Raw genomic sequence first — 25,893 nt, 5'->3', positions numbered from 1 at the left:
GCACTGCCCAGCATGCACCATTGCACAGCAGCACAGCATTGCACATCATGCAGCACTGCACAGAACACAGTATTGCACACCAGCACTGCACAGCACACAGCATTGCACACCAGCACAGTTTTGCACAGCATGCCGCACTGCCCAGCATGCACCATTGCACACCAGCACAGCATTGCACATCATGCAGCACTGCACAGAACACAGTATTGCACACCAGCACTGCACAGCACGCAGCCCCGCACACCAGCACCGCGTTGCACAGCACACACCATTGCACACCAGCACAGCATTGCACAGCACGCAGCATTGCACACCGTGCAGCATTGCACAGCACACAGCACTGCACACCAGCACAGTTTTGCACAGCATGCCGCACTGCCCAGCATGCACCATTGCACACCAGCACAGCATTGCACATCATGCAGCACTGCACACCGTGCAACACTGCACAGCACACAGCATTGCACACCAGCACAGCATTGCACAGCACGCAGCATTGCACACGGCGGCCCCACCTCCCACCACCACCGCCCCGCCCCCTCCCAGCCCCGCCTCCCCCTTCCCCTCTCCCCCCCTCCCGGCCCGGCATGGCGGAGGCCGCGCAGGGCCGCGTGCAGGAGGCGGTGGAAAGCGTTGTGCAGGAGCTGGAGCGGGACAGCATCCGCGGCATGCAGGTACCGCCCGAGCCCCTGTGCTCCCAGTGCCCCCCAGTTCTCCCAGTGCCCCCCCCCGTTACCGCCCACTGTTCCCCAGTGCCCCCTAGAGCTTCCCTGTGCCCCCCAGTTTCTCCCTGTGCAAAGTCTGCACGTCTCCCGCTGTGCTCCGTGCAAGCTTTGTGCCCCCCCCCCCTCAGTGCATGCTGTGCTCCCCCCGCGGTGCACGCCGTGTGCGAGGTATGTACAACGTATGTCCAACCCCCCAGCGTGCCCCCTGGCCCCCAACCTTGCAGCACGTGCTCTGTGCAAATTTTGTGGCCCCACCCCAAGTGCAAGCTCTGTGATCCCTCCCAAGTGCATGCTCTGCGTGCAAGATTTCTGCCCCACAGTGCATACCCTGCACCCCCCCCGCCCCCCCGTGCATACTCTGTGCAAGCGTTGTGCCCCCTAAGTGCATGCCCTGTGCAAAATTTGTGCCCCAGTCCCCCCCCCAGTTGCACACCCTGTGACCTTTTCATCCTCCCCCATTGCACACCCTATGCAAGATTTGTGCATCCCCCTGGGAACGTTTTGAGCCCTATGCAAACTTTGTGGTACCCACCCCGAGTGCATGATGCCCTGCAGACAAACTTTGTGCCCCCCCCTCCCCAGTGCATGCTGTGTGTGCCAGCTGTGTGTCCTCCAGGTGCCCGCCCTGTGCAAAATGTGTGCAGCCCCCAGGTTAGGGGCTGAGCTGCTGCAAAGCAGCTCTGTGCAGGAGGACTTGGGTGACCTGGTTGACCAACAGTTGACCAGTGGTTGACTGATGGTTGACCAGCAGCTGACCAACAGTTGACCAGTGGTTGACTGATGGTTGACCAGCAGCTGACCAACAGTTGACCAGTGGTTGACTGATGGTTGACCAGCAATTGACCATGAGCCAGCAACGTGCTCCCATGGCCAAGAAGGCCAATGGTATCCTGGGGTTCATTACAAATTTGTACACTCCCCCCCCGCCCCGGCAAGCATGCCCTGTGCAAAATGTTTTCATCCCCCATGTGCAAGCTCTGTGCACGCCCTGTTCCTGCCCTGCAGCCCTCCCCTCTGTGCACTGCTGGGGGTACCTCAGATTGCTCACACATAAGGAGGGGTCCCCTGGGTGCTGCACCTCGCTAACCACCCCCCTTTTGCCCACCCATTGCAGGCCACCATGTTCCACTGCAGCGCACGGTGCTGTGAGGACAGAGCAGCCTCCATGCAGCAGGTGCAGCGCTGCATCGAGCGCTGCCATGCACCCCTGGCCCAGGCCCAGGCCATCGTCACCGGCGAGCTGGAACGTTTCCAGGTGAGGAAATAACGGGGGGACACGAGCACATCATGGGGGTGCATCCACAGAGCTGGGAGCAGGGGCTGACACCCCCGACATGGGCAGGCTGAGAGCTGGGCAGAGAGGAACCTGATGGGGTTCATATGAGCTGGTGTGGGGTACTACACCTGGGGAGGAACAACTGCACGCATCAGTGCAGGCTGGGGGCTGAGGTGCTGCATGAGGAGCTCTGCAGAGAAGGACCTGGGGGTCCTGGTTGACCTCCAGTTGACCATTGTTGGACCAACGGTCAACCAGTGGTTGACCGACAGTTGACCAGTAGTTGACCAACAGTAGACCAGTGGTTGACCTACAGTTGACCAACAGTTGGTCAGCAGTTGACCAGTGGTTGACCTGCAGTTGGCCAACAGTTGATCAGCAGCTGACCAGTGGTTGACCTGCAGTTGGCCAATGGTTGACCTACAGTTGATCAGCAGTTGACCAGTGGTTGACCTGCAGTTGGCCAACAGTTGATCAGCAGTTGACCAGTGGTTGACCTGCAGTTGGCCAGTGGCTGACCAACAGTTGACCAGTGATTGACCACAGGCTGACCATGAGCCAGCAGTGCATCCTGGTGGCCAAGAAGACCGGGTGGATCCTGGGGTCCATTACAAAGGGCATGGCCAGCAGGGTGAGGGAGGTGCTCCCGCTCTGCCATGAGGAGGCCACATCTGGAGCACTGGGTCCAGCTGTGGACTCCTCAGTTCCAGGCAGACAGGGAACTGCCGGAGGGCCATAAAGATGGTGGAGGCCTGGAGGAGCATCCCCTGATGGGAAAAGGCTGAGAGCCCCAAGGGATGTTCACCTGGGGAGGAGAAGGCTGAAAGGGGATCCAATGAATGCTTATCAACATGTAAACACTGGGGGAACCCCAGAGGTCCCTTCCAACCCCTATGGTTCTGTCGTTATCGTGACCTGTGCCCCCTTGTCCCCTTGCAGGACCGCCTGAGCCGCTGCACGCTGCACTGCTCTGACAGAGCCAAGGATGCCCTGGAGGCGGGCGGTGGGGAGACACGGGCACGGTCCCAGCTCGACGCCTGCGTGGCTGCCTGTGGGGATGAGCACCTACGTCTGGTGCCCGGCATGGCCAAGAGGATGCGGGACGGGTTGGCGGCCCTACAGCACTAATGGGTGCTTTTGGGATGGGGGCGATGCTATTAAAGGCAAGGAGCTGCACTCGTGGTGCTCGAGGGGTGCTGGGGCTTTGGGGTGTGGGGGTGCAAGGTGTGGGGTGATGGCTGTGCAAAATGTAGGGTGCAGGTGTGCAAGGTGTAGGATAGTGGCTGTGCAATGTATGGGGTGGGTGTGCGCAAGGTATGGGGTGATGGCTGTGCAGTGTATGGGGGTGGGATGAGCCGTGCAAGTGTGCAGTGTATAGATAGGGTGCAAGTGTGCAAAGTGTGGGATGATGGCTGCAGAAGGTATGGTGTGCAGGTGTGCAAGGTATGGGGTGTGGGATGAGCCATGCAAGCATGCATGGGTGTGAAGCTTTTGAAGGAATGGGGTGATGGCTATGCAATGAATGGGGTGTAGGGTATGGGTTGATGGTTGTACGATGTATGGGACACAGGTGTGCAAGGCGTGGGGTGATACCTGTGCAATGTGTGCAGAGTCAGCCATGCAGATGTTCAGTGCATGGGGTGAGCTGTGCAAGTGTGCAAGTTGGAGAGTGATGTGTGGGGGGTGAGCCATGCAGATATGCAAGGTGTGTGGCAGTGTGGGGTGCTGATTGTAAGTGTGCAGTGAGTGGGGGATGCTTCTGCCATAGGGTGGGTTGCAGGTGTGCAAGGTGGGGGCAGTGCTTCTGCAGGGTGTGGGGTATGGTGTTCAGGGTGTGCAAAGTGTGCAGGGTACAGACAAGCAAACTGTGAGCCGATGGCTGTGCAAGGTGTGCAGGGTGAGTCATGAAGGTGTGTGAAGTGCACAGTCAGCCATGCAGGGCTTGCAATGTGTGGGGCAGTGCCTTTGTGTACATGCAAGGTGGGTGCAACTGGGGATTACTGCACAGGCACGGGGTGATCCCTGTGGGAGTGCAATGGCATGCATGCAATGCAGCAGGTGTACAATAGCATGCATGCAGTGCAGTGTGCATGCATTGTAGTGGCTGTGCAATGGTGCACAGGCAATACAGTGAGCGTGTAATGGCATGCATGCAGTGCGTGTACAACAGCGTGCGGTGCAGTGTGCATACTACAGTGGACATGCAATACAGTGTGCATGCAGTGTGGTGTGTGTAATACAGTAGATGTGTAATGTGGTGTGCATGCAGTTGATGTGTGTGTGTGTGCAATGCAGTGTGCATGCAGTGCGGTGTGTGTGCTACAGTAGATGTGTGATGTGGTGTGCATGCAGTTGATGTGTGTGTGTGTGTGCAATGCGGTGTGCATGCAGTGCGGTGTGTGTGCTGTGCTGGGCGTGCAATGCGCTGTGCATGCAGTGCGGTGTGTGTGCTGTGCTGGGCGTGCAGTGCGGTGTGCATGCAGTGTGGTGTGTGTGCTGTGCTGGGCGTGCAATGCGGTGTGCATGCAGTGCGGTGTGTGTGCTGTGCTGGGCGTGCAACGCGGTGTGCATGCAGTGTGGTGTGTGTGCTGTGCTGGGCGTGCAATGCAGTGTGCATGCAGTGCGGTGTGCGTGCTGTGCTGGGCGTGCAACGCGGTGTGCATGCAGTTTGGTGTGTGTGCTGTGCTGGGCGTGCAATGCAGTGTGCATGCAGTGCGGTGTGCGTGCTGTGCTGGGCGTGCAACGCGGTGTGCATGCAGTTTGGTGTGTGTGCTGTGCTGTGCTGGGCGTGCAATGCGCAGTGCATGCAGTGCAGTCCGCGCGGTGCAGCAGAGCTGCGGGTACCCACGCACGTGCTGCACGGCGCCGCTGCTTGCGCGCGAGCCGGGCCGCTCCCAGCGCGCATGCGCGCCCCCTTCGAGCGCTCTGATTGGCTGCCGGCGAGGCGCGAGGGGTGGCGGGAAGAGGGGAGGGGCTCCGATTGGCTAAGCGGGCGACGTGATGACGTCAGAACGCGGCGCGAGCGGCAGCGGCGCTGAGGAGACGCCATGAGCAAGGCGCACCCCCCCGAGCTGAAGAAGTGAGAGTGGGGCCGCGGTGGGGCTGGGAGGGGGGAAAGCGGGGCCTGAGGTTGACCCAGCGGCCCGGGCGGGGTCACGGGGACGGGTCCGGCGGGGTCCGGGCGGTTCCGACCCTGACCCCGTGCTGACGCGGCCTTCTCCGGTTGCGCTCTCGTTGCAGGTTCATGGACAAGAAGCTGTCACGTGAGTCACTGCCGTACCGCGGGGGGGAGAACGGGGGGCGGTCACTGCCGGCTGCGGCCGTGCTGCGGTGCCCGCGTTCGGTGTTGGTGGGAGAGCGGTTGTCCACTGAGCCCCAGCTGCCCCCACAGGCACGCAGCCCCGGGCCCCCCTTCCTTCTGGCGCTGTCCTTTGAGCTGACGCCCCTTCCCTCCCCCCCCCCCCCCCGCCCTCCCCTTGCTTCTCAATGACCCCATTTCTCGTAGTGAAGTTAAATGGCGGCCGCCACGTGCAGGGGATCCTGCGGGGCTTCGACCCCTTCATGAACCTGGTGATTGATGAGTGCGTGGAGATGGCACCCGGTGGGCAGCAGAACAACATCGGCATGGTGGTGAGTGCTGGGGGGGGGTTGTAGCATCACAGCATAGTTGGGTTGAGAGGGACCTTATGGCCCCCCCAGTCCCACCTGCTGCCCTGGGCTGAGTGCCTCCCTCCAGCTCAGGCCACACAGTGCCTTGCCATGTGCCACCCATGGCCTTGGGCACCTCCAGGTACAGGGAACCCACCACTCCTCTGTTGCAGCACCTTCACCATCATGGTGAAGAATTTGCCCCTAATATCTAACCTAAATCTCCTCTCTTGTAGTTTAAAACCATTCCTCCTTGTCCCATTGCTATCTACTTGTGTAAAAAGTCACTCTCCCTCCTGTATGTAAGCTCCCTTTGGGTAATGGAAGATCCCAGTGAGGTCTGTCCACAGCTTTTACTGAACAAGCCCAGCCCCCTCAGCCTTTCCTCATAGGATAGGTGCCCTTTGAGCATCCTCATGGCCCTCCTCTGGGCCCTGTCACACAGCCCCACATCCCTCCTGCCCTGAGGGCCCCAGGCCTGGATGCAGTACTCCAGATGGAGCCTCAGGAGGGCAGAGCAGAGGGCGACAAACCCCTCCCTGCCCACTGCAGCAACAGAGGGGTAGCAGCCTGGGATGCTGTTGGCTGTGAGGTCACAAGCATACGTTACTGCCCTGTGTCCAGCTTCTTGTCCACTTCTTCTATCAGCCACCCTCCTATAGGAACCTTATCCAGCAGGCTGACTGCTGCCATGAGCCCCCACAGTTCTGTGATTCACTTCAGTCCTTGAAGCTGCGTGTGCTGTGGGGCTTTCTAGGAGGAAAAGTCAGAGGGAAAGAGAACCTTCTGTGCTGTGAGTATAATGTGCTTCATCTCACCTCATGCTGACAACTTCTCTTTGTAGGTAATACGAGGAAACAGCATCATTATGCTGGAAGCTTTGGAACGAGTATAGTGGCAGAGGAACCCCATAGTGACCTGACCCTGTTGTGTTTTGTTTACTCACTCGAACCTAGTGAAGCAACCACAAGTGTAAGCTTATTTTTTGTTAAATAAATTTTGTACTGGTTGATGTAACCCGTGTAAGCTGTACGTGGTGTAACTGAAGCCTGGGGCAGTTAATTCTGTGAGTGCAGTGGTGTGCCAGTGTCAGCTTTAAAGCTGGGGGGAGGGCTTTCAGGCGGCTTCATTTCTTCGAGTGGATGTTCAAATGATACTGCCTGTATCTTTTCCCTCATAAATAACAGGCTGTGACACTTCTATTTCTGGCACTGCTCTGTGAAGAGTGAAGGGGACTGAAATATCTGTCCTGCTGAAGTGTTTGCCTGCAGCTTCGTGGTGATCTTCACCTCTGAGCTGAGGCAAAAGTGTTTTTGGTTATTGTGATTGCCCTCAAGCAGCCCCGGGGGTGAAGCAGACAGGACAAAGCATTGACCCCAAGGTACCAGCAAGCTTCTAAGAGTTGAATCGTGTTCCAGCACGCGCAGACTCCTGTGATGCTGTTAATCTCAGTGCAAGTCCTGCAATTAAGCTTTAATCAAGTGTGTTCATCTTTCCTAGCACAGCAAGTGCGAGGCAACACTAGTGGAGGCTTGTTAGTGGGAATTTGAGCTAAGCAAGCACAGCTTGCTGGTACAGGAGTACTCTGCTGATGGAGGACCGAGTAGCAGCTCTGAGAGACAGCACAATGCAAGTAATACAGACACCTCCAGCTTCCTTTCAAACCTGTGCATTCCTTTTATTTGTAATGGCAACATCGTATTTACTGTGTAGTTAGACATGGGTGAGGTTCAGCAGCAATATTAGATCCAGTCAAGGGACAGAAGAGTTTCTCTGCTACAACCTACTGCTGCCCTGCTGTCATTTTTAGGTCATCCAAGCAGCTGACACTTCCAAACCTTGATGAAGAGAAGTACACGGTGTGTCTTTTGCCTGTTTTCCACCCATTTCAGCAACTCACGCACAGGTCTGCTTCTGTTTGCCCTCTCTCCTCACTCCCCCACCTGCAGAACTTGGATGATAGCAAAGACTGTATTCACCATTTCCCCTGGTCCCACCCCAAGGGCTGGTTCCTTGATGCACTCTTTAGAAAAGTGGAGGCAGAGAGATTTAATGCTAAAAAGCTGACTTATATCCCCCCCCCAACAAAGAGACGTACAGAGAGGGAAAGCGACATGCACAGGTCTAAGGGGAACAGTGCTCAGTTAATCACAGTGATGCAGATCCTGGGCTTGGCAGGACCTGAAGGACACTTTAGGGTCAACGTGGCATTTAAAACATCTTGGTTATCTTACAGGGGGACAGATTGAAGGCTTTGCTTGAGGGAGGACCAGCTCACTTGGGGAAGTGCCCCCCACTTTCGACAGCAGTCCAAGTCAAGTTGTGCCTGGAGCTGACTGGATGTTTCCTCCTCCTTCAAGGCTAAGTGAGAAGTTAGAATAAAAATCACAGCATCCAAGCTCCTCCTTCGTTCCTTTTAGTTGCAACTACGCAGCTTCAGTACGTGATCTGTATCTGTGGGGGCCGTAGTGGTGCACAGCTCAAAGCTCTGTTTTCAGTTTCTCATACAAGTCTTCCTGGTCGATTTTGTCTGTGTTGCCGTACCAGCGGTGGTAGGCGAGCAGCGCGGCGTTTTTGGCTGCAATGGAGCTCATCTCCATGGCACTCGCAGCCCACTCGATGCCATTCAGGTAGTAGATGTTGTCATGGAGGATGATAGGTGGGAATTCATTCGGGGGGCTGTAGTGGGGGTATGCCAGCCACTTCTTCACCTTGACAGAGTCATAGGAGGAGAAAAGCAAGTTCAGCTGCTCTTTCGTGAGCACTTCCCTTGAGAATATCTTCCAGACTGCTGACTGCAAGGGGGGCTTTTCTTCGCTGCCTCTGTTTTCCACAGGAGACACGATCCCCACGCTGTTGATGAACAGTTTGGGATTCTCTGTAGTGAAAATGGCACCCAGATGAAAGGCGGATGGGTCCCGGTAGCCAAAGAAGGAGGCGTTTAAGCGGCCATGCACAAACGTAGCCACGGTCTGTTGGTAAGGATTGGAGAACTCTGGGACCGGAGGGCTGAAGTTCTTGAAGGTGATGTTGGCTATTTTGCGGTTCAGCGGAGCAGCAATGACAACAATGTCATAGATGTCCCCTGTCTGTCCTGACGGCGTGTCGTAGGTGACGTGGTAGAGGTTAACTGGGTCCCCTGGGGAGGGCAGAAGGAGGGGTGAAGAGCTCAGTGATGCTGTTCCACCTCATTTGTCCCTCTAACAAACGTAATGTTTTTAATGCCGTCACACTTAGGCTCATTATGCCTTGTTGTGAACCGAGGCTTGTTCACGTAGTACGAGATTAGCAGACAGCAGGGCTGTGATCTGAGGCTTTAAACAGAGCACAGTTTTCATTGTAGAAGATCAAAGAAAACCCAGGCTGTTGCTTTGGTCTGCCAAGAGCAAAGGTCAGTGTGTAGCTGCCAGAGCTGGCTATTCCCACCCACCAAAGGGAAAGCAAACAGGACTCACCTGTGGATCTCTTTCTGGTTTTGGGCTCTATAGACACGACTGTACCAGCGATAACATCTGCTTTCGAGGCGTAAATAAGACCAGTGCAGACAAGTTTGTTTCCCCCTTTCACTGACCAAAGGCCTGATCCTGCCCCTGCCAGAGACACGGCACCTACAAGGAAACCACAACCATTAGCACTGCTTGTTCAGCACCGTTTTGTAGGGGGCCACTCAAAACATCACGTGGACAAGGAAAGGAGAAAACATCCCAACGGGACACAGAGCTTGAATGAGGACGAAGGGCTAAGTAGGTCATGTTAGCAAGCAATTGCTCTCTTGCCAGAATAACCCAGTAACCCAGCAAGGAAGGGTGCTGCTGAACAGTAGGAGGAATTGTTCTGCAGCAGGGAATAAATAGGTTGCTGCCAGCATCTGCCCAGCCCAGAGAGAAGGAATCCCAAAGCATATGGTGTCACCTGAAGCACACCCCTTCTACCACGCGTGAAACGCTCACCTACAAAGCCATTGATGTTGACACCTTGCCCGTAATCGACCCTCATGGCCGGACAAACCATCTCATTTATGAACTTCTGGGAAAAGCTGGCTTTCTGCATGGCTTCATCGATGGTCTGGTTAAACATCTGAATGAAGTCATTCCCTCCAAGGGCGTGGAAGAGCCGCTCGTAAGTGCTGAAGGTGTAGTCGTGCGTCTGGTAGCGATAGATCCTTTAACCAGAGACAAGGAAATACATCTCACAGCTGCACAGCACGTGGGCTACCCGAGGCACTCTTATCTTGGGAAGGGAACTGAAGCATTCAGTTGCTGCTGATTATCTTTGAGGCCCTTGGAAGCTGAGGAGAACCTCACGTGCCTTCTGGTGTAGGACTCCCAAGAGCCTCATAGCGTTTGGTAGGAGCAGCAGCGCTCCTCCTTCCAGCCTAAGTGCTAACGGGCCTAAAATGATCACCTGCTCACCCTTCCTGATAAAGGGTGGTATAAATAAAGATAAGACTGCACTTTGTGCAGTCATGAATCCAAGGATCTCTAGCATCCGGGTGCTAAAGACCAATGGACCGTGCTATCCCCAACCCACCAGCAGCACGCTGCCTTTTGTTGGTGCTCCTAACAAGGTGACAGCACCAATCTTGACCTTTTTCCTTAGGAAAGGATTGGCAACAGAGGGGGGACAACCAGAGAACTGTTTTTCAGTAGCAATGGGGTGATTTCACCAATTTCTGCAACTCAGCAGCGGGTATTATACAACGGCAGAATCGTGCCAAGCTTCTCATCCACTTTTTCCATCAGCCATCCCCCTCCAGGACCCCCCCCTTCCCCCATAACCTTCCTGCCTTGTGAACATCACAGAGCAGCCTCCTTACCGCATGAACTTGTCCAAGATGTCCTCCACCCACATGTTCATCCGCAGGGGGCTGAACCCGTAGTGCCAGAGCAGCTTGAGGACGTTGATGATGTACCAGCTGCTCTCCTCGAAGACAAACTCCTCTCCGTTATAGATGCCCATGAGGTTGCTGGGGACAGGGAGAGCAGGGAGGCCTGGAGGAAAGGGTGAACAAAGGTATTTAATGAGAGGTGAATCACAGAACCATTGAATATCCCCGCAGGCTGCAGTGACATCTGCCTTCGGTCTCTTCTCTGGGCTGAGCAAACCAAGAGACTCCAGCTGCTCATAGGCTTTCCCTCCAGACCCTTCACCATCTCTGCAGCCCTCCTTTGGATGTTCTCTGACAGTTTTATGCCCTTCTGCTGTGTAAAGCAGGACAACCCTTTCCCTCAACCCTCCAGCAATGCTGTTTGATGCAGCCCAGGGTACAATTGGCCCTACTGGCTGCCTGGGCACGCTGCTGACTCACGTTCAACCTGCTGTAGGCTGAGACTGCCAAACCCCTTTCACAGAATCATTAAGGTTGGAAAAGGCCACTAAGACCATCTGGTCCAACCATGGTTCTTCACCATGCCCATTCCTCCTCCTGCAGTCTGTGCACACACCCAGGGCTGCCCCTTCCCCAGTGCAGAATCAGCACTTGCTCTCATTATGCTTCACGTGGCTGCTGTCTGCCCGGCCCTCTGATTTGCCCAGACCTCTCTTTAAGGCCTCTCCACTCTTGAAGAAGGCAACAGCTTCTCCCACTTTCCTATCGTCAGCCAACACGCTCAAGACACCTTCCAGTCCCACATCCACATCACTGAATGACAGAAGAAGAGCCATCCGCATCACAGCAATCCCAGAACATCCCCACGGGTTGGAAGGGACCCATAACGATCACCAAGTCCAAATCCTACATGGAACTGGCCCCAAAATGGAGCCCTGGAGAACCCCACTAACAACCTGCCACCAACCTGATGGAACCCCACTGCCCAAAACCCTTTGGGCTCAACCATCAGCCAACTGCTCACCCATAGCAGCGAAAGGATGAGGTGATGGCCTTAAGCTGCACCAGGGGGGGGTTCAGGTTGGATGTTAGGAACAATTTATGCCCAGGGAGGTGGGGTCCCCATCCCTGGTAAATGGGTAAGTGTGGCACAGAGGGACACGGATGGGTTGATGGGTTGGACTTGAGGTCTTTCCCAACCTGAACGATTCTAAGTGAGAAACAGCACGGAAAGCTTTACTTAAATGCAATCAGATACCACGGCCTGGCCTCCCTCGCTCCATGAGATGGGTGACCTTGGCACAAAAGGACACCGAGTCCCTCCAGCAGGACCTTCCCCTCCTGAACTGCGACCAAGAAGCACAGAAGTCAGCTTGCAGCACCTCGGCTTTCAGCGGCCCTCACCCCCCACTGCAACGTCCCAACGCTCAGAGGGCACAATGAGGGCTGTCAGCAACGAGACGCCGGGATTTGACGCCGTGCCAGCCCATAATCCGAGACGACTTTGGCCGGGCAGGGAGCGCGGCTATGGGGCGGAGATGTGTATGGGGTGGGCTGTGGGCCCCCCACCCCATAGCAGAGGGGCAGCCCCCCTCCTCCCCCCCCCCCCTTCCGCCGTGCATGGGCTGCGGATACTCACCCAACTCCTTGGCGAAGTGCTTCATGTGCAGGTTGAGGGGGTGCAGCACGGACCCCCCCGCCTCGTAGCTCTCCCCTTCCACCTCCACCGTGGCCAAACGGCCGCCCACCTCCCCCCGCTCCAGCACCTCGATCCGCACGCTCCTCCCGAACTTCTGCCGCAGGAAATAAGCGGCCGCCGTCCCCCCGATGCCGCCGCCGATCACGGCTGTGGGAGCGGAGCACGGCGTTAGGGTTAGCGTTACGGTTAAGCCCCCCCTCCCCCCCCACCCCGACCCCCACCCTCAGCCGTCCCTCCGTACCGATCTTCCCCGGGGCAGCGCGCTGCTCCCCGCGGCCCGGGACCAGCGGGCAGAGGACGGTGAGAAACGGGAGGAGGACGAGGAGGAGGCGGCGGGGCGGCATGGCGCTGCTCTGTCGGGCCGTGCCGGGCCGGGCCGGGCCTCACGCCCGCCCATTGACCGCTCGGAGGCGGGGCGAGGTTAAGGTCTTAAGGCGCCGAATACAAACGTTGATCTAACGGCGCCGCTGGTGTAGTGGTATCATGCAAGATTCCCATTCTTGCGACCCGGGTTCGATTCCCGGGCGGCGCATGACACTTTTTTTTTATTTTTTAACCTAAAATCATAATTCTGAATTATTTGACTGATTGTCGGTACTTTTCTCTTTTCTTTTATCGCCTTCCGCCCGACGGAGGAAGCTGGCACGGCCCCCGCGGCAGGAGGCAACGAAGAACAGCGCGCCGACACGCCGCCAATTCTCAATCACGGCTCCCGCAGAGCGCATGCGCACACATAGCCCACCCCCCCCCCCCCCCCCCCCCCCCGCATACACCCCAGTGCGCGTGTGCACGCAGCGTAGCGCTACTGCGCCTGCGCCGCGGGCCGGCGCCGGAGGGGACGAGCGCTATTGGCTCCTCCTCCGGGCGCATGCGCAGTGCCGGCCGGGCCCCTTCGCCCGCCCGCCGCCATCTTGCGAGGACCACCGGGGTTATTGTCCGGCGCTCGGGCGCGGCGGGGCCGGCGGCGGTCGCGTTGCCCACGCGCTGACGGGGCCTCGGGGCCGGCTCGGCGCGAAGAGCCGGGGCGGGCGGGGGCGGCGACGCCACCACCACAACCATGGAGGATGAAATGCCCAAGACCCTGTGAGTGTGGAGGGGGCGAGACCGCCTATTGTTCCCGGCCCCGCGGGGAGGGGCGGCCCCGGGCTCTCCTCAGCGCGGCCGCGGCCTCGCGATCCGACCTCCGCGGCTGTCCGCGGGTCCCGGGGCCGCCTCAGAGCGAAGGGAGCGGCCTGGGCCTGCTGCAGGCTGCGGGGCACGGGGCCCGGCCCTGAGGGGCCTCGTTTGCCCGTGGTGTTCCCTCCCCAGTGCTGATCATTCCCCCTCCCCCCCCACCCACCCGGGGCCTTTCTTAGCCTACATCTCCCAGCTCCTTTCCCGCTGCAGGTTTGTCTTTTCCCGTTCTTTCCTCCACCGTACATCTCTGAGAGCATCCGGCCCCTGTGCACCCCTGGGCCCTGCGTTTTGCCTCTGTCAGCTCGTAGAGCTGGGGGGGGCTTAAAGCTTCTCAACCCTGGGGGTGTCCATAACAGTCGGCTCACGGCCAAGGGAGCAGCTAACGGTGGCTGTAGGGCAGCTCTTCGCCTTGCTAAACTCACAGAGTTCCTTTAATTACAGGGAACTTTCTGGCCCCTCTCACGCAGCTGACGCCCATTGCTGTCAGCAGGCATTTGGGCTTTGGTGGAACACACAGGGATGAGGTGCTGAGCTGAGGTGTGCAGCTCCCTCCTTAACCTGGCAGGCACCACCTGCAGTGGTTCCCCTGTTCGGAGCTCCGTGAAGTCCTGGGCTTCACTTCCACCTCTGTATTCTGCTGTCGTGATCTTTGTCAGCCCAAGAATGTACATTGTCAGGATATCAGGGCGAAGTTCTTCACAGAGAGAGCGGTGAGGTGCTGGAACAGGCTGCCCAGAGAGGCTGTGGACTCTCCATTTTTGGAGGTGTTCAAGACCATGTTGGATGGAGCCCTGGGCAACCTGGGCTAGTAGCAGATCGGGAGGATGGTGGCCCTGTCTGCTGCAGGGGGCTGAAACTTGATCTTGGCGTCCCTTCCAACCCAAGCCATTCTATGATCACTGAGTGGGGGGGGGGGAAAGGGATCTTGCCAGAGCAGGAGGAAAGCTTGCCCCTGGTGACTTGAGGAAAACAAGGTTCTTACGTGACTTGTGCCAGCTACTCTGTTCTGGGCACATGTATGATCCTGTTGTCCTTAAACTATTCTTAGCATCCACAAACATGGGTCAGACCTGTTGGCATGCCGGTGTGTTTATTTAGCAAGATGTTTTCCCCTTTCCCCCTGGTGAAATTGTTGTCTGCAGGCCAGTGGTCTCGGCAGAACGCAGCTCGTGCTCTAGGGAATGAATTATCCATCCTGCAGCACGTGTTGCACAAGCATGGCCGCGTTTCTGCTGAGCTGGCTGTTGAGCAACATGCCAGGAGCTGCCTTTCTCCGAATCGCTTCCAGTGATGTTCTGGAGTCACACGGAGGGACTGTCACAAGCTGAGTTATGCAGTTTGAGGTTCACATGGGTTTCTTGGAAGGCTGAAATGCAGCTGCATGCCAGCGTGGCTCTGAAGTGTGTGTTAATGATGTGATTGACGAGCATTTCTATAGGAGGTGCTGTTGGAATTAAGGTCCTGTTTGTGTGATGTCCGCGTAAACCCGTTTCTTGGAGGGCAGATGTCAGTGCTTGGGTATCCAGGAGGGCGTTAGGAGCCATATTAGCCATGTAAATGATTTCCTGGATCAACACCACTTTTCACATGGTCGGTTACCGTCTTCGAAAGCCACTCTCCAGCAGTGATGAATGCGAGGGGCGGTTACAGCGCAGTGTTTTTGAACTTCACAAAGAGCTCTTGTTTGGAGTTTACCCGTATGCTTCTCGAATACGTGCACTTCGGACTTGTTTTGCGTTTATAAAAAGGTGAGGGATTGCTAACACCCGCTCGTTTCAGAGTGCTTTTCAAGGAGGCATGTGTTGATCAACCTGCCCCGGATGGATGGAGCTGTCTGCGTGATTTGCCTTGTGTAGTGTGACCTGCAAAGAAGCAACGCCTGAGAATCCAACTAGCAGAAAACAGGGGTGGAAAAGGTGCAGGAAGACTTGTTCAGGAGAGATCCCTGCTGCTGGTGGAGCTGGGCATGCTCCCATTGCCTGGCACTTATTTCTTAAGCAGCAGCGCAGGCCAAGGTCCAGGTTGGGAGAGCAGAGCTGCAAAGAAACTTGCAGATGCTTATTGAAGCTGGAGTGTGTTTAAACCTCTCGAGTGCAGCACAGGGAGCGTGGCTTAAGCCTGCTGCTGAGTACGTGGGGGAAAACAGCCCGGTTTGTTGCTCAGGGGGTGCAGCTCTGTGTTTTTCCCCTAAATCTGGGCCCACTTGGTGGTATCGCCGTGCTCTTATTGTGGTTTGGCAGTTTGTGGGTTGGAGAAAGCTCTCCAGACGTGCTGCCACACAGAGCGTGAGGCAGAGGCGTGTAGGATCCCTAATGTGTAGTTACAGAGGTCATAATTACACATATATGTACATATTTATCTCTGCATACGTGTGTGTTATTGCATTTTGAGAGGGCTGCAGCCGTGCAGAAATTTGTGGTGCTCCCAGGAGATCTGTTACCCTAATCCTGTGCTTTCCAGCTCAACCCAACCTTCACACAGCAGCTGCCTGCTTATCGATGTGAGAATGCAGTGTTAGTGCAAAGGTCGTGGCACAGACCTGCAGTTACAAGTAAACTGCTGTAAGCTTAGCCCTAGAAAAAGCACATGAGATTGTGTTGCTGCGTGGTGCCTCGGCTTATTTATTATCCACGCCATGCTAATGTTTAAAAAGGGAGAGAACAAGAGCTCCTGCTCGTTATGGCTCTTGCAGTTCATGCATGGAGAAGGTTGCTGGTTTATTGACATGCCCTTAAGATGACTTTTCTCTGCGTCCCCCTCCTGTAGGAACGTCTGCACTTCTGACCTTTCCTTTCACCCTACAGATACGTGGGGAACCTATCCAGAGATGTGACGGAAGCTCTGATCCTCCAGCTGTTCAGCCAGATTGGACCATGCAAAAACTGCAAAATGATAATGGATGTAAGAGACTTCAGCTGATTATTTTTTCACCTCTCCTTATAGTGAATGGCTTTGGGTTCTTCTTGTGCCTTTTGGGATCCTTCTGGCAATACAACGTGACCGGGTTTCGGGGATGTGATGGGGGTGGGAGGTCACCATCGCATTGCTGTGACATTTTCTTACTCATCCCTGATACTATTGAAGATGAGTGGACATTTTGAAAGGGATAGGACAGGTTAATAACATACAGACATTGTAAATTAGATTGAAAAAGTTCTTTTTGGCCACACTTTTACCTTTTTAAAGTGGAACTGAACGCTCGTGGAGCATTGTTAGCGTGCTGTGTGTGGTCTTGACCTGCAATAACAAAGCCTGTTCGTTTGGTGCTGTTCAGATTTCATGGATAGGGCACTGAGAGTGATAATGAGGAGGCAGTTTGGAGGGGTGGTGGTCACAAGTCTTTCTCTTTTCCATCAGACAGCTGGAAATGATCCCTATTGTTTTGTGGAGTTCTATGAGCATCGCCATGCGGCTTCGGCACTGGCTGCCATGAATGGCCGGAAGATAATGGGTAAGGTAAGCTGTCATGTCTACAGGGTGAGTTGGAGCTGGAGAGCACGGGCTGTCTCAGCCAGTGCAGGGTAATGCCACTTGAGAGGAAGTGGATACGCTGCAGATGTTAGGCACTTCATTGAACTCCTCACTCCCTGCAAGAAAAACCCCACCCAGCCAAGCAAAACACCCAAGAAATGTGTCTTAAATATAAGCTTTCACATGGGACTTGCATGCCTGGCTTCCCCGTAGCGTCAGAATGAAGTGCTGGTGGTATCTGTGCTCAGCTGTGACGTGCTTGATCTAACTGATGGCCAACTGATGTTTGCAGGAGGTCAAAGTGAACTGGGCAACGACCCCCAGCAGCCAGAAGAAAGACACGAGCAGTAAGTGTCCCTCGGGCGTGGAGTGATCCTTTCGTTTGCACGGGTAGTTTTGAAACATAAACCCTATGCATCATACAGTTACACGCAGTAATGTTTTGTTCATGATCCTGAGATATTATTGGATGTGTTTGTGTTAATGAACTTAAGAACGAATCTAATCTTTGTCATCAGGTAGTACCGTTGTCAGCACACAGCGTTCACAAGGTAATTGTATCTTCTTAAACACAGAATGAAATCTCTCAAGGGTGTTCACTGACCACCCGAAGGCCTTCAGTCTCAGTTCACTTGCACACGGATTCACACACACTGTATTCACGTGGTGTAATGGCTGAGCAACCAAAACTGTTGGCTTTTGAGAACTCAAATTCTTTAACAGCAAACTGTTGCAATGCAAGGTATTGTTTTGATTTGTTCTTCACATCCTGTGGTGTTCAGTCGGGCATCTTAGCTAGGTTCCAGACATGTCCTGCATTAGAATGCCTGATATCCTTTCTTCTCTTTTTCCCAAAAAGACCATTTCCATGTCTTTGTTGGAGACCTCAGTCCCGAAATTACAACTGAAGATATAAAAGCAGCTTTTGCGCCATTTGGAAGAATATCGTAAGTAATTGGATAGGATAAACGAACTAAAAGTTCTCTCTCCTAAATGGAGGCAGCCTCTTATTTCAGTAAGTAAAAACCAAAAGTTGACCCAGTGCAGGAGTACACATTCATCTGTTCATACAGCGCCCGGACTCTGAATGGTTGAGCATTTAGCAGGGCTGTGTAAAGGGATTTCTTTCTAGAAGCTTCTTCTGCTTTCCTAGAAAGGGTTGCATACGACATGCTTTGGTTTCATACTCCTCACATTGTTTAGCAGAGCAACACTGGAAAAAAACGATTCCTGAATGTGGGGTTACACGTTTAACTTGCCCTCTCCGCAGTCACATCAGCATCACGCTGTATGGTTTGTGAGTGAGCCCGTTTGCATGCTCACACCTCACAAGGCCTTGGGTTTTCACCAGCAGCAGCCATTTGTGGCAGTTAAAATTCCCACCCACCCCCCAACCCCCAAAAAATGAACCCTTTTCAGCCTCGTGGCACCCAGAGGCTGCAGCTCCGGTGGCCTCCAGGTGCTTGGCCAAAACCATCTTTGGTCCTGGAGTCACACTCATGGGCTGTGCAGAGCGATGGTGTGACAAGAGAACGTGTTACCAAGGGGGAACCGTGGCTGCAGCTCTCTGCCTGCCAATCTGTTGGACTCAGGGTGTAGCAGAGTAAGGAGCAGTTCGTTCATTCCATCCTCCAAATGTAAACCATTAATTTTCCTTGTAGTGTTGTCTGTACTGGACATTGAAGTTTCTTGATGGTGATGTAAGAGAACGTAGAGTGCTTTGGAGTGTTGTGTAGTGCAGCCTTTAATTGAAGTAAGTTTGTTTTTTTGTTTTTCCCTCAGAGTCCAGTGTGTTACTCTTGTTAATGCCAGCTTGATTTCCTCTTTGATGCAGTTAAGAAAAACCATGTGATCTGAATGTCACTCGCTTCAGAGAACTCTAAATCTCGACTAATCACCCCTTAGGAAACTCAGAGGGTCAGACTCCTAAGCAGAGTCAGTTTATCCTCGTGGCCAAATGCAGTGTGGATGGAAGGGCCGACGGACTCTAAAATGGGTTTGCACTGGCACTTTGCTGCTGGAATGAGTAGGAAAGGCAGGGAGCAGCAGGCAGCTGCGTTGGTGTGAATGTGGTGAAGCTATGAAGGAATTTCCCCTAGCTGCTTCAGCGCTGGGTTTCTCAGGTGCCTTCCAATAGGCAGGCTTCTCCAGCAAATACATCCCCTAAAAGCAAAGCCCTTTAGGACACAGCATCAGGACTCTCCCAGCTGGGGTGGGGAGAAGGCAAGCAAGCTGCTGCTTTTGGGGTGCTCAGCACGCAGCTGTAGAGCTAGCAGGCTGCAAACTTGGCGACTTGCCCTGCCTTATAAATGGACAGCCCAAAAAGAAATCATCCCTGTTACGACTCTCTGAAAGTCCTGCTCCCAAAATGGAGGGGTCAGGGAGAGCAGAAGGGGCCTTGGTTTTCTGTTGGTGGTACTGAACCTGAAAAAACACTGCTGCCATCTCATCAGCAGTCGATTGAAGCTATTTGACCTAACCTGTTCCTCATCAGTGACTCCTTTCTGGAAATGTGCTAATGGAATATTTCCTGATTTATTATTATTTTTTTAACATTGGTGTTAAACTGAGCTTTATATGTATATATATATGAAACCAAGGTTGAACTACTGCATGATTAGTGCATAAAGAAATGTTGGTAATTCATTGCATCTGAACTTTTTAATCACTGTAAAAGCACACGTTCATTGTGGTTTCCTTTTCTGCTTACTGTATGCATGTTTTCACTTGTTCTCAAGTCTTATTTTCAAAGTTTTCAGTTGAGGGTAAGTAGAGATGAGTTCTTCCCCCCTCCCTCTTTAGGCTGTTGAGAGCAAACCAGCTAAGAGTACCAGCGTGGCTCTTCTCAGGCAATTTGTCCTACCCAAATTCAGACCAGGAAGGAGAAACGAAACAAAAGGGAGGGGGGAGGTGTTGCAAACAGAAAAGAAATAACACTGCTGACGTTGGAAGAGGTGTTTTCCTCGGGTCAGTGCTGTAGGCTTACATGTACCACAATGAGCTCATGATACAGCATTTGCAGTGACATTGAGGCTTAAGAAAGTGGTGTAACGAACCCTCTCTTCATTGTGACCCCTCTCGCCAGTCTCGGAATGCTAAATGTTGTGCCCATGTTACAGTAGTTTCTCTGAACCCTCTTATGTTATGCAGACCTAAGTTCCATTGCATGACTTGCTGACTGGTTTTCTGTTTTGCTTTCTGTTCTTTAATGCTTGTTACGTGTGGGGGGGGAGGAGGGGTGGCCTGGAGAGCATCCCAGCCCCTGGCTAACCTGGACACAAATTGCCTGAGAAGCGCTGTAGAGTGGCTTTCCATGAGTGGGGGTTTAGCTCTTGTAGCTGGGTTCTCTTCTTAACTCAATCTCAAATAATAGGGCTCTGGTTATTTTGCAGAGTGTCTCTGAAGAATGGACAGAATTGCCATGGCTAACTACAAGCTACAGTTCACAGTGGACAAACGTTGTAGTTTTCTTATTTACTTTTATAAATATTTGCTTTCTTTTTTCTTTTTTCTTTTTTCTTTTTTCTTTTTTTTGTTATTTTTTTATATCTTGTAGTTTCCAATCAGTCCTGTATGATTGCTATTGTACAAATGCACTTTGAATTATTTGTAATGTGTAGTATAAAACGTAAATGTTTCGGTGTTTTCTTCAATAATTTCTGAAAATGTCAATCTCTCAAAATTTACAGCTGCCCACAGTCCCAAAAGGGGGTAACGAATTGACCAGAGAAAATTAAAGAATTCAGTTAACAGGCGACGTATGCCTTTTAATTCCTCTCTTTTTCATTTTTTCTATTTAATATTTTGAATGAGTAGGTAGAATTGTGTTGGCAAAGAAGCTGAGTGTAACGATTGCATGGTTAAAGAGAGCCATTCAGCTAATGTTAGTGGCTTAAGTGATCCTTTGGAATAGCTGCTTTGACCATGCTTTGTGCCTTAACAGTATGTAAAAGCGTTTTGAAGCGGAAACAACTGTCGTAAAGTACCTACCTTTGTTAGAGAAGCTATTGATTTGCATGTTTACGAAATTAAGTTTAATTTTGCTACCACCTGGCAAAGCAGTAGTAAAGTTCTGTTTAGAAACGAAGCCGTTTGCTTTGACTGTGTTGCTGGTGCAATAAACAGTTGACTTTAGTAAAGGTGAAAGGTGAAAATGAGCTGTACGTGTGACTCGAGTTTAGTCGGGCTGGCTTTATGAGGTGCTGAACTGGCTCTTGTTTCTGCTTTCTAGAGATGCACGGGTGGTTAAGGACATGGCAACGGGGAAATCTAAAGGCTATGGCTTCGTCTCCTTCTTCAATAAATGGGTAAGCTACGGGGGGATCTTCAGCAGATGCTGCAGAAAAAGGAGTCATTTTGGTCCCCATCTGCTCCTGGCTTCACTTTCCCCTCGTGCTGAGGGTAAGGGTGGCTTTGTAACCTGCTGATTCTCATGGATGTGAGAGGTGGGGAAGAAGACCAAAGCAGTGGGCCTGGATGGAGAGTTGTGCTACTGAGGCGTTCCTTCTTGGTAATGCTCAGGCTTCCACAGTGACCCAGCAGTGTCTGTGTGGAGTAAATGAGTATTTTTTCTCTCTCTCTCTCTTGTGGACAGGATGCAGAGAATGCTATTCAGCAGATGGGTGGACAGTGGCTCGGTGGAAGGCAAATCAGAACAAACTGGGCAACGAGAAAACCTCCAGCTCCAAAGAGTACATACGAATGTGAGTGTTTGCACTTGCAAAAGCAAACCTCCCACCACACACACACACACAGGGAGGAAGAGAGAATTGTGAGCTGCAAGCATTTGGCAGTTGTGGGAGAGGGGAAAGTGGGTGCTCAAAAGCAAAGGTTCTTGATTCAAAACGGTGAACAAATCAACTTCCTGAGCTAGAACAGCTGTATTTCCACTGCCACCAAGGGCTTCCTGCTGGCTCTGCATGCTCTGAAATGCTGCTCTCTGTCAGGGCAGCTGGGATGACTTTGAGCTTGTTTTAACTTTGCTCTCTTGGTCTTAGGGCTTCCTTTTGTGATACAAAGCCAGCAGGGCTGTATTAAAACATTTCCGTGAGAGAGACTGGAAATTAGGTGAATCTTGATAAGCTTGACACGTGAACTTAATTTCACAGCAGTGTCTCTGTCATTAGCAGCCCATCCTAAATAGGAACGGGTGGCTGTGGGCAGCCAGACAAACCCAAGTGAAAATGCTGACTGTGCTCTGTATTCGTCACCAACTCTGTCAGCACAGTTCCTCACTCTTAGGACAGGAGCAGCATTGCCCCATGACGTGTGTGTGATGAACTGAAAAACTCTTGCAAATCTCTTTAAGCAAACACCAAACAACTGTCTTACGATGACGTGGTCAATCAGTCCAGTCCCAGCAACTGCACCGTGTACTGCGGAGGTGTCACTTCAGGCCTGACAGGTATTGTGTCCCCAGAGCACGTTGTCACGTGGAATGACTCCGGATAATGCTGTGTGACCTCATGTTGGTGTTCTGCTGCTTCTTGTTGCAGAGCAGTTAATGCGCCAGACCTTTTCTCCATTCGGACAGATAATGGAAATCCGAGTCTTCCCAGATAAAGGCTACTCCTTTGTACGGTAGGCTGTCATGCACTTGCACAACGAGTGGAAGAATTTAATTAAAAGGGGTGGCTGTACGCCTAACTGGAGGCTGTGCTTTGCAGCAGGGTTCTCAGCCAGGCTGTGGGGCTCTCAGGGTTACTTCCACTACCGTTCATGGTGGTACCATTTCTATCCCAACAGGTTTAATTCTCATGAGAGCGCTGCGCATGCGATCGTTTCTGTCAACGGGACAACTATAGAAGGCCATGTGGTGAAGTGCTACTGGGGGAAGGAGACACCTGACATGATCAGCCCGGTGCAGCAGGTCAGAACTGCTCCTCTACTCGTGTCAAAATTGGTTGTGTGACATTAGTCCTAAATAGAAACCTGCTGAGTGGCTGTCGAGACGTTGCATGTGGTAGTTTGGCATGGGGCTGCTCCTCATTTCATCACTGGGTGTTTCTCTGAAGTGATGACAAATCCTTTGAAATCTAAGGAAAAAATTGTGATGTAGAATTTCGAAGCAGACTTGCTGAAGGCTGCATATCTTTGTGCCATGGAAGGAAACGATGCTGCTGTTCCTCTTTCCTGGGTCTCAGTGAGAAGGCTCTGGGCTTTGAGAAAGCAAAGACCCCACACAGTTCATTAGCAAAGCACTGGGGGTCTTTAGTAACGAGACTCTTACGCACTCCGAAGAGTGTCCTGCTAGATGTCTTTGTTTCCACTTCAGTGTTATTTCACTTGTCAGCTTCCAATCCAAGGCAGGCAGGCAGGCGCGATGCGTTGTGGGCGGATGAGCTGTGTTCTCAGGCAGTGCCTAACACTTTTTCTCCTTGCAGAATCAAATTGGATATCCTCAGGCTTACGGGCAGTGGGGGCAGTGGTATGGAAATGCTCAGCTCGGGCAGTACGTGCCCAACGGGTGGCAGGTCCCCGCCTACGGGATGTACGGGCAGGCGTGGAACCAGCAGGGCTTCAAGTGAGTACATGCTCCACTCTTTCCCATGCTTGAAGTCACGTCCCAGGGATTTTCCTATGAAGTGAGGTGATGTTCTGAGGCCAGAGCAGTGTGAAGTTGTTAGGTGTAGCAATGCCTGTGGTAGGCAAGTACTGAGGAATACATAGGAGAGCCCTCCTCCTATACCTTTGTTGGGGCAGCAGTGCATGAATTATTTCCTATTCGAATTACCCCATCTTCCAAACAGTGTTGAGCTTTGACATGTCGCCGTCTGGCCAAATGTGGTGTCTGCTCATTTTGCTGCCAGTGTGAAATGGTGTTGTTTTGCTGCTGTCATTCAATGCTGGTAACGGCTGTCTCAGATCATAGAATCATCTTGGAATCATAGAATGGTTTGGGTTGGAAGGGACCTCAGGGACCATCAAGCTCTGACTCCCCCACCGCAGGCAGGGCTGCCAACCTCCACAATTTAATACTAGACCAGGCTGCCCATCCACCCTGGCCTTGAACACCTCCAGGGATGGATGGGGCATCCACAGCCTCTCTGGGCAGCTGTTCCAGCACCTCGCAGTAGAGAACTTCCCTGACTTCCAACCTGAATCTTCCCTCCTTCAACTTAAAACCATTCCCCCTTGTCCTGTTGTTATCTACCCTTTCAAAGTAGCCTTGCATTTTGACTCAGACTCAGATACCCTTGACTCAGATACTAAATGCAAAGGGAAGCAGGGTACACGAAACGCTTATTTAACAGCTTTTAAGCAATAGCAGGAGAGGCCTTCTGGGGTCTGCCTGCCTTGATACACCACAACCAACAGAGAGAAACTGCTTTGTGTGGAGCTTGGACAGGAGGATCTCCAGATATCCCTCCCATCCCCTACGACGTGTCATTCCCTAACACACTGTTTCCCCCCCCAACAGTCAGACGCAGTCATCGGCAGCGTGGATGGGAGCAAACTACAGCGTGCAGCCACCACAGGGGCAGAATGGCAGCGTGTTGACAAACCAGGCCGGGTACCGCGTGGCAGGCTTTGAGACACAGTGAGCAACCAACGCTGCAGCTGGGTGCTGGCAGGCTCGAGCAGCGTCACAAAGATGCGTCAGATCAAGTCAGTGCAAGCATCAGATGCAATGTATTTATTTAAGAGAAAGAGAGAGAGAGAGAGAGAAAAAAAAAGAAAAAAAAGAAAAGGAAAAAAAAAAAGAAAAAAAAACATTTTTAATCGTGAAGTTGTCATCCACGTTGTTTAAAAAAAAAAAAAAGAAAAAATCACAAAAAAAAAAGAGATGCTGGATGTCTGCCAACCATTGCCTTCTTTTCCTCTTTTCTATTATGTGTTTCTTAACGATCCACTGTTGAAACACAGCAGATTGCAGGGACTACTGCCACTGAAACTTGGGGGCAGAAAAATTGCACAATGTCAAACTTGTTGTCTTTTGTTTCTTTTCCTCGGGAGCAGCGTGCGGTTGTAGTTTGCATTCCGAATGATTTACAATGTATTATAAAAGCCGTTGTACAAAAAGAAAAGCCCAAAGCGTGCGGGGTCCTGGAGGCGCTCCGCCCTCAGCCTCTGCACCCCCCTCTTCTCAAAGAGCCTCCTGTACAGAGCGCCCCCCCCTCCCCCCCTCCCATTAGAGCGGCTCTTTTGGAGGCCGGCTTCTTAGTTTACATCCTTTTGTACCCATGCATTTGCTCAGAGCTGTCTTTGCCTTACGACCTCCGTTCCCCACCGCCGCCTCTCCGCCGTCAGCGCCCACCGACCCAACGTTGCATTGTGGCAATGGGTGCCTCCAGCATCGCGCTGACGGCGGAGGGGTCCCCATCTCTGCTGCTGCAGGAAAACCCCGTTCCGACTCACTTCAAATGGGACGATTCTACCAACCAGCTCCTTGTTTTGTTGGGGTTCCCCCCTCCCCCCCCCCCCCCCCTCCCCCTTTTTAAATCGATTTCTACATTTACATGTACTGATTATGTAAAATATTTTAGCAAATTAATATTTTGCACAAACGTTAGCCGACTTTGTACGTTTCCTTATTTAAAGGTAGGACGCGGAGTTCTTGATTTATGCATATATATATTATTTCTTTCTTTCTTTTTTTTTTTTTTTTGCATGTGGATATCAAATATACACTTTGGTAGTCTTTGAATACAAAGTCATCCTCTCTTTGTTTTTAAGAAACTGTTGAAAAACAACAACAAAAAAGCAAACAGAACCCCCCCCCCTCTCCCCATACACCCCCCCGATGGAGCCGTGTGCTGTACGTGGAGGTTCCCGGCTGGGGGAGCAGCTGGGAAAAGAGTTTCTCGATGTTCAGAGGCCAAAAGCGATCTTTCTGTGCTACCTCTTTAAGAGCAGAACCTTCAAACAAATGCAAAACAAAAAAAAAAAAGGAGAAAACAAACAAAAAAAAGCAAACAAAAAAATCAAAGCTGTGTGTGCTCTCGTTTCTTTACCCGATGGCTCCGGGGTGAAGTTAGGCGGGGGGGCGGGCGCTTCTTTTTTTTGGGGTGGGGGGGGGGGGGCGAAATGGGAAAGGTCGGAAAGAGGCTCAAGCAGAACGGGGTGCCCG

General features: G+C 52.7%; 4 protein-coding genes and 1 non-coding gene across 29 annotated transcripts; 4 read left to right on the top strand and 1 right to left on the bottom strand.

The window, feature by feature from the left end:
• Nucleotides 1-579: 579 nt before the first annotated feature.
• On the top strand, nt 580-3,177 carry FAM136A (family with sequence similarity 136 member A). Its single transcript, NM_001302093.2, has 3 exons — nt 580-674; nt 1,840-1,980; nt 2,941-3,177. Exons 1-3 carry the CDS (start codon nt 588-590, stop codon nt 3,127-3,129), a joined length of 417 nt encoding a protein of 138 aa, NP_001289022.1. The 5' UTR covers nt 580-587; the 3' UTR covers nt 3,130-3,177.
• A 1,837-nt stretch (nt 3,178-5,014) lies between these two features.
• Nucleotides 5,015-8,047, top strand: SNRPGP15 (small nuclear ribonucleoprotein polypeptide G pseudogene 15). Of its 3 annotated transcripts, XR_003071584.3 has the most exons (6): nt 5,015-5,080; nt 5,242-5,264; nt 5,507-5,631; nt 6,494-6,621; nt 6,837-7,030; nt 7,150-7,697. XR_003071584.3 is itself a non-coding variant. In NM_001302092.2 (4 exons), the coding sequence occupies exons 1-4, from the start codon at nt 5,049-5,051 to the stop codon at nt 6,542-6,544; spliced, it is 231 nt and encodes a 76-aa protein (NP_001289021.1). In that variant the 5' UTR covers nt 5,015-5,048; the 3' UTR covers nt 6,545-6,666. The 3 variants fall into 3 exon arrangements, 1 of the variants encoding a protein (NP_001289021.1); XR_003071583.3 differs by having other exon boundaries at nt 6,837-8,047; NM_001302092.2 differs by lacking the exons at nt 6,837-7,030; nt 7,150-7,697 and having other exon boundaries at nt 6,494-6,666.
• On the bottom strand, nt 7,303-12,549 carry PCYOX1 (prenylcysteine oxidase 1). Its single transcript, XM_423959.8, has 6 exons — nt 12,418-12,549; nt 12,117-12,323; nt 10,466-10,640; nt 9,600-9,811; nt 9,105-9,257; nt 7,303-8,788 (listed from the first exon to the last, which is right to left on the bottom strand). Exons 1-6 carry the CDS (start codon nt 12,518-12,520, stop codon nt 8,130-8,132), a joined length of 1,509 nt encoding a protein of 502 aa, XP_423959.3. The 5' UTR covers nt 12,521-12,549; the 3' UTR covers nt 7,303-8,129.
• Nucleotides 12,550-12,637: 88 nt separating this feature from the next.
• Nucleotides 12,638-12,708, top strand: TRNAG-CCC. Its single transcript has one exon. It is a non-coding gene; the product is annotated as a tRNA-Gly (tRNA).
• Nucleotides 12,709-13,070: 362 nt separating this feature from the next.
• On the top strand, nt 13,071-25,335 carry TIA1 (TIA1 cytotoxic granule associated RNA binding protein). 23 transcript variants are annotated; one of them, XM_046903386.1, is made up of 13 exons: nt 16,176-16,253; nt 16,710-16,803; nt 17,116-17,170; nt 17,683-17,770; nt 18,485-18,576; nt 20,216-20,281; nt 21,055-21,130; nt 21,418-21,526; nt 22,132-22,227; nt 22,319-22,403; nt 22,569-22,692; nt 23,207-23,346; nt 24,244-25,335. In XM_046903386.1, exons 7-13 carry the CDS (start codon nt 21,077-21,079, stop codon nt 24,365-24,367), a joined length of 732 nt encoding a protein of 243 aa, XP_046759342.1. In that variant the 5' UTR covers nt 16,176-16,253; nt 16,710-16,803; nt 17,116-17,170; nt 17,683-17,770; nt 18,485-18,576; nt 20,216-20,281; nt 21,055-21,076; the 3' UTR covers nt 24,368-25,335. The 23 variants fall into 23 exon arrangements, with proteins under 23 accessions (XP_040507419.1, NP_001244132.1, XP_040507421.1 ...); XM_046903380.1 differs by having other exon boundaries at nt 20,513-21,130; XM_046903385.1 differs by having other exon boundaries at nt 20,216-20,581.
• The last annotated feature ends 558 nt before the right edge of the window (nt 25,336-25,893 follow it).

This window comes from Gallus gallus, chromosome 22, assembly GCF_016699485.2.
Source record: "Gallus gallus isolate bGalGal1 chromosome 22, bGalGal1.mat.broiler.GRCg7b, whole genome shotgun sequence".
NCBI classification, from domain to species: Eukaryota; Metazoa; Chordata; class Aves; order Galliformes; family Phasianidae; genus Gallus; species Gallus gallus.
The sequence above is the reverse complement of the archived record's forward strand: the minus strand, read 5'-3'. Positions and strand labels throughout refer to the sequence as shown.

Excerpts from the sequence above, each read along its gene's own strand:
- PCYOX1 (XM_423959.8), bottom strand. The coding sequence starts at position 12,520 with ATGCCGCCCCGCCGCCTCCTCCTCGTCCTCCTCCCGTTTCTCACCGTC. Across the intron at positions 12,324-12,417 it reads CGCTGCCCCGGGGAAGATCG|CCGTGATCGGCGGCGGCATC; the intron begins GTACGGAGGGAC and ends CCGCTCCCACAG. Across the intron at positions 9,258-9,599 it reads CAACATCAATGGCTTTGTAG|GTGCCGTGTCTCTGGCAGGG; the intron begins GTGAGCGTTTCA and ends GTTTCCTTGTAG.
- TIA1 (XM_015297483.4), top strand. The coding sequence starts at position 14,910 with ATGATTTCCTGGATCAACACCACTTTTCACATGGTCGGTTACCGTCTT. Across the intron at positions 16,809-17,115 it reads GCCGGAAGATAATGGGTAAG|GAGGTCAAAGTGAACTGGGC; the intron begins GTAAGCTGTCAT and ends TGATGTTTGCAG. Across the intron at positions 23,347-24,243 it reads TGGAACCAGCAGGGCTTCAA|TCAGACGCAGTCATCGGCAG; the intron begins GTGAGTACATGC and ends CCCCCCCAACAG.
- SNRPGP15 (NM_001302092.2), top strand. The coding sequence starts at position 5,049 with ATGAGCAAGGCGCACCCCCCCGAGCTGAAGAA. Across the intron at positions 5,081-5,241 it reads CACCCCCCCGAGCTGAAGAA|GTTCATGGACAAGAAGCTGT; the intron begins GTGAGAGTGGGG and ends CTCTCGTTGCAG. Across the intron at positions 5,265-5,506 it reads CATGGACAAGAAGCTGTCAC|TGAAGTTAAATGGCGGCCGC; the intron begins GTGAGTCACTGC and ends CATTTCTCGTAG.
- FAM136A (NM_001302093.2), top strand. The coding sequence starts at position 588 with ATGGCGGAGGCCGCGCAGGGCCGCGTGCAGGAGGCGGTGGAAAGCGTT. Across the intron at positions 675-1,839 it reads ACAGCATCCGCGGCATGCAG|GCCACCATGTTCCACTGCAG; the intron begins GTACCGCCCGAG and ends CACCCATTGCAG. Across the intron at positions 1,981-2,940 it reads GCGAGCTGGAACGTTTCCAG|GACCGCCTGAGCCGCTGCAC; the intron begins GTGAGGAAATAA and ends GTCCCCTTGCAG.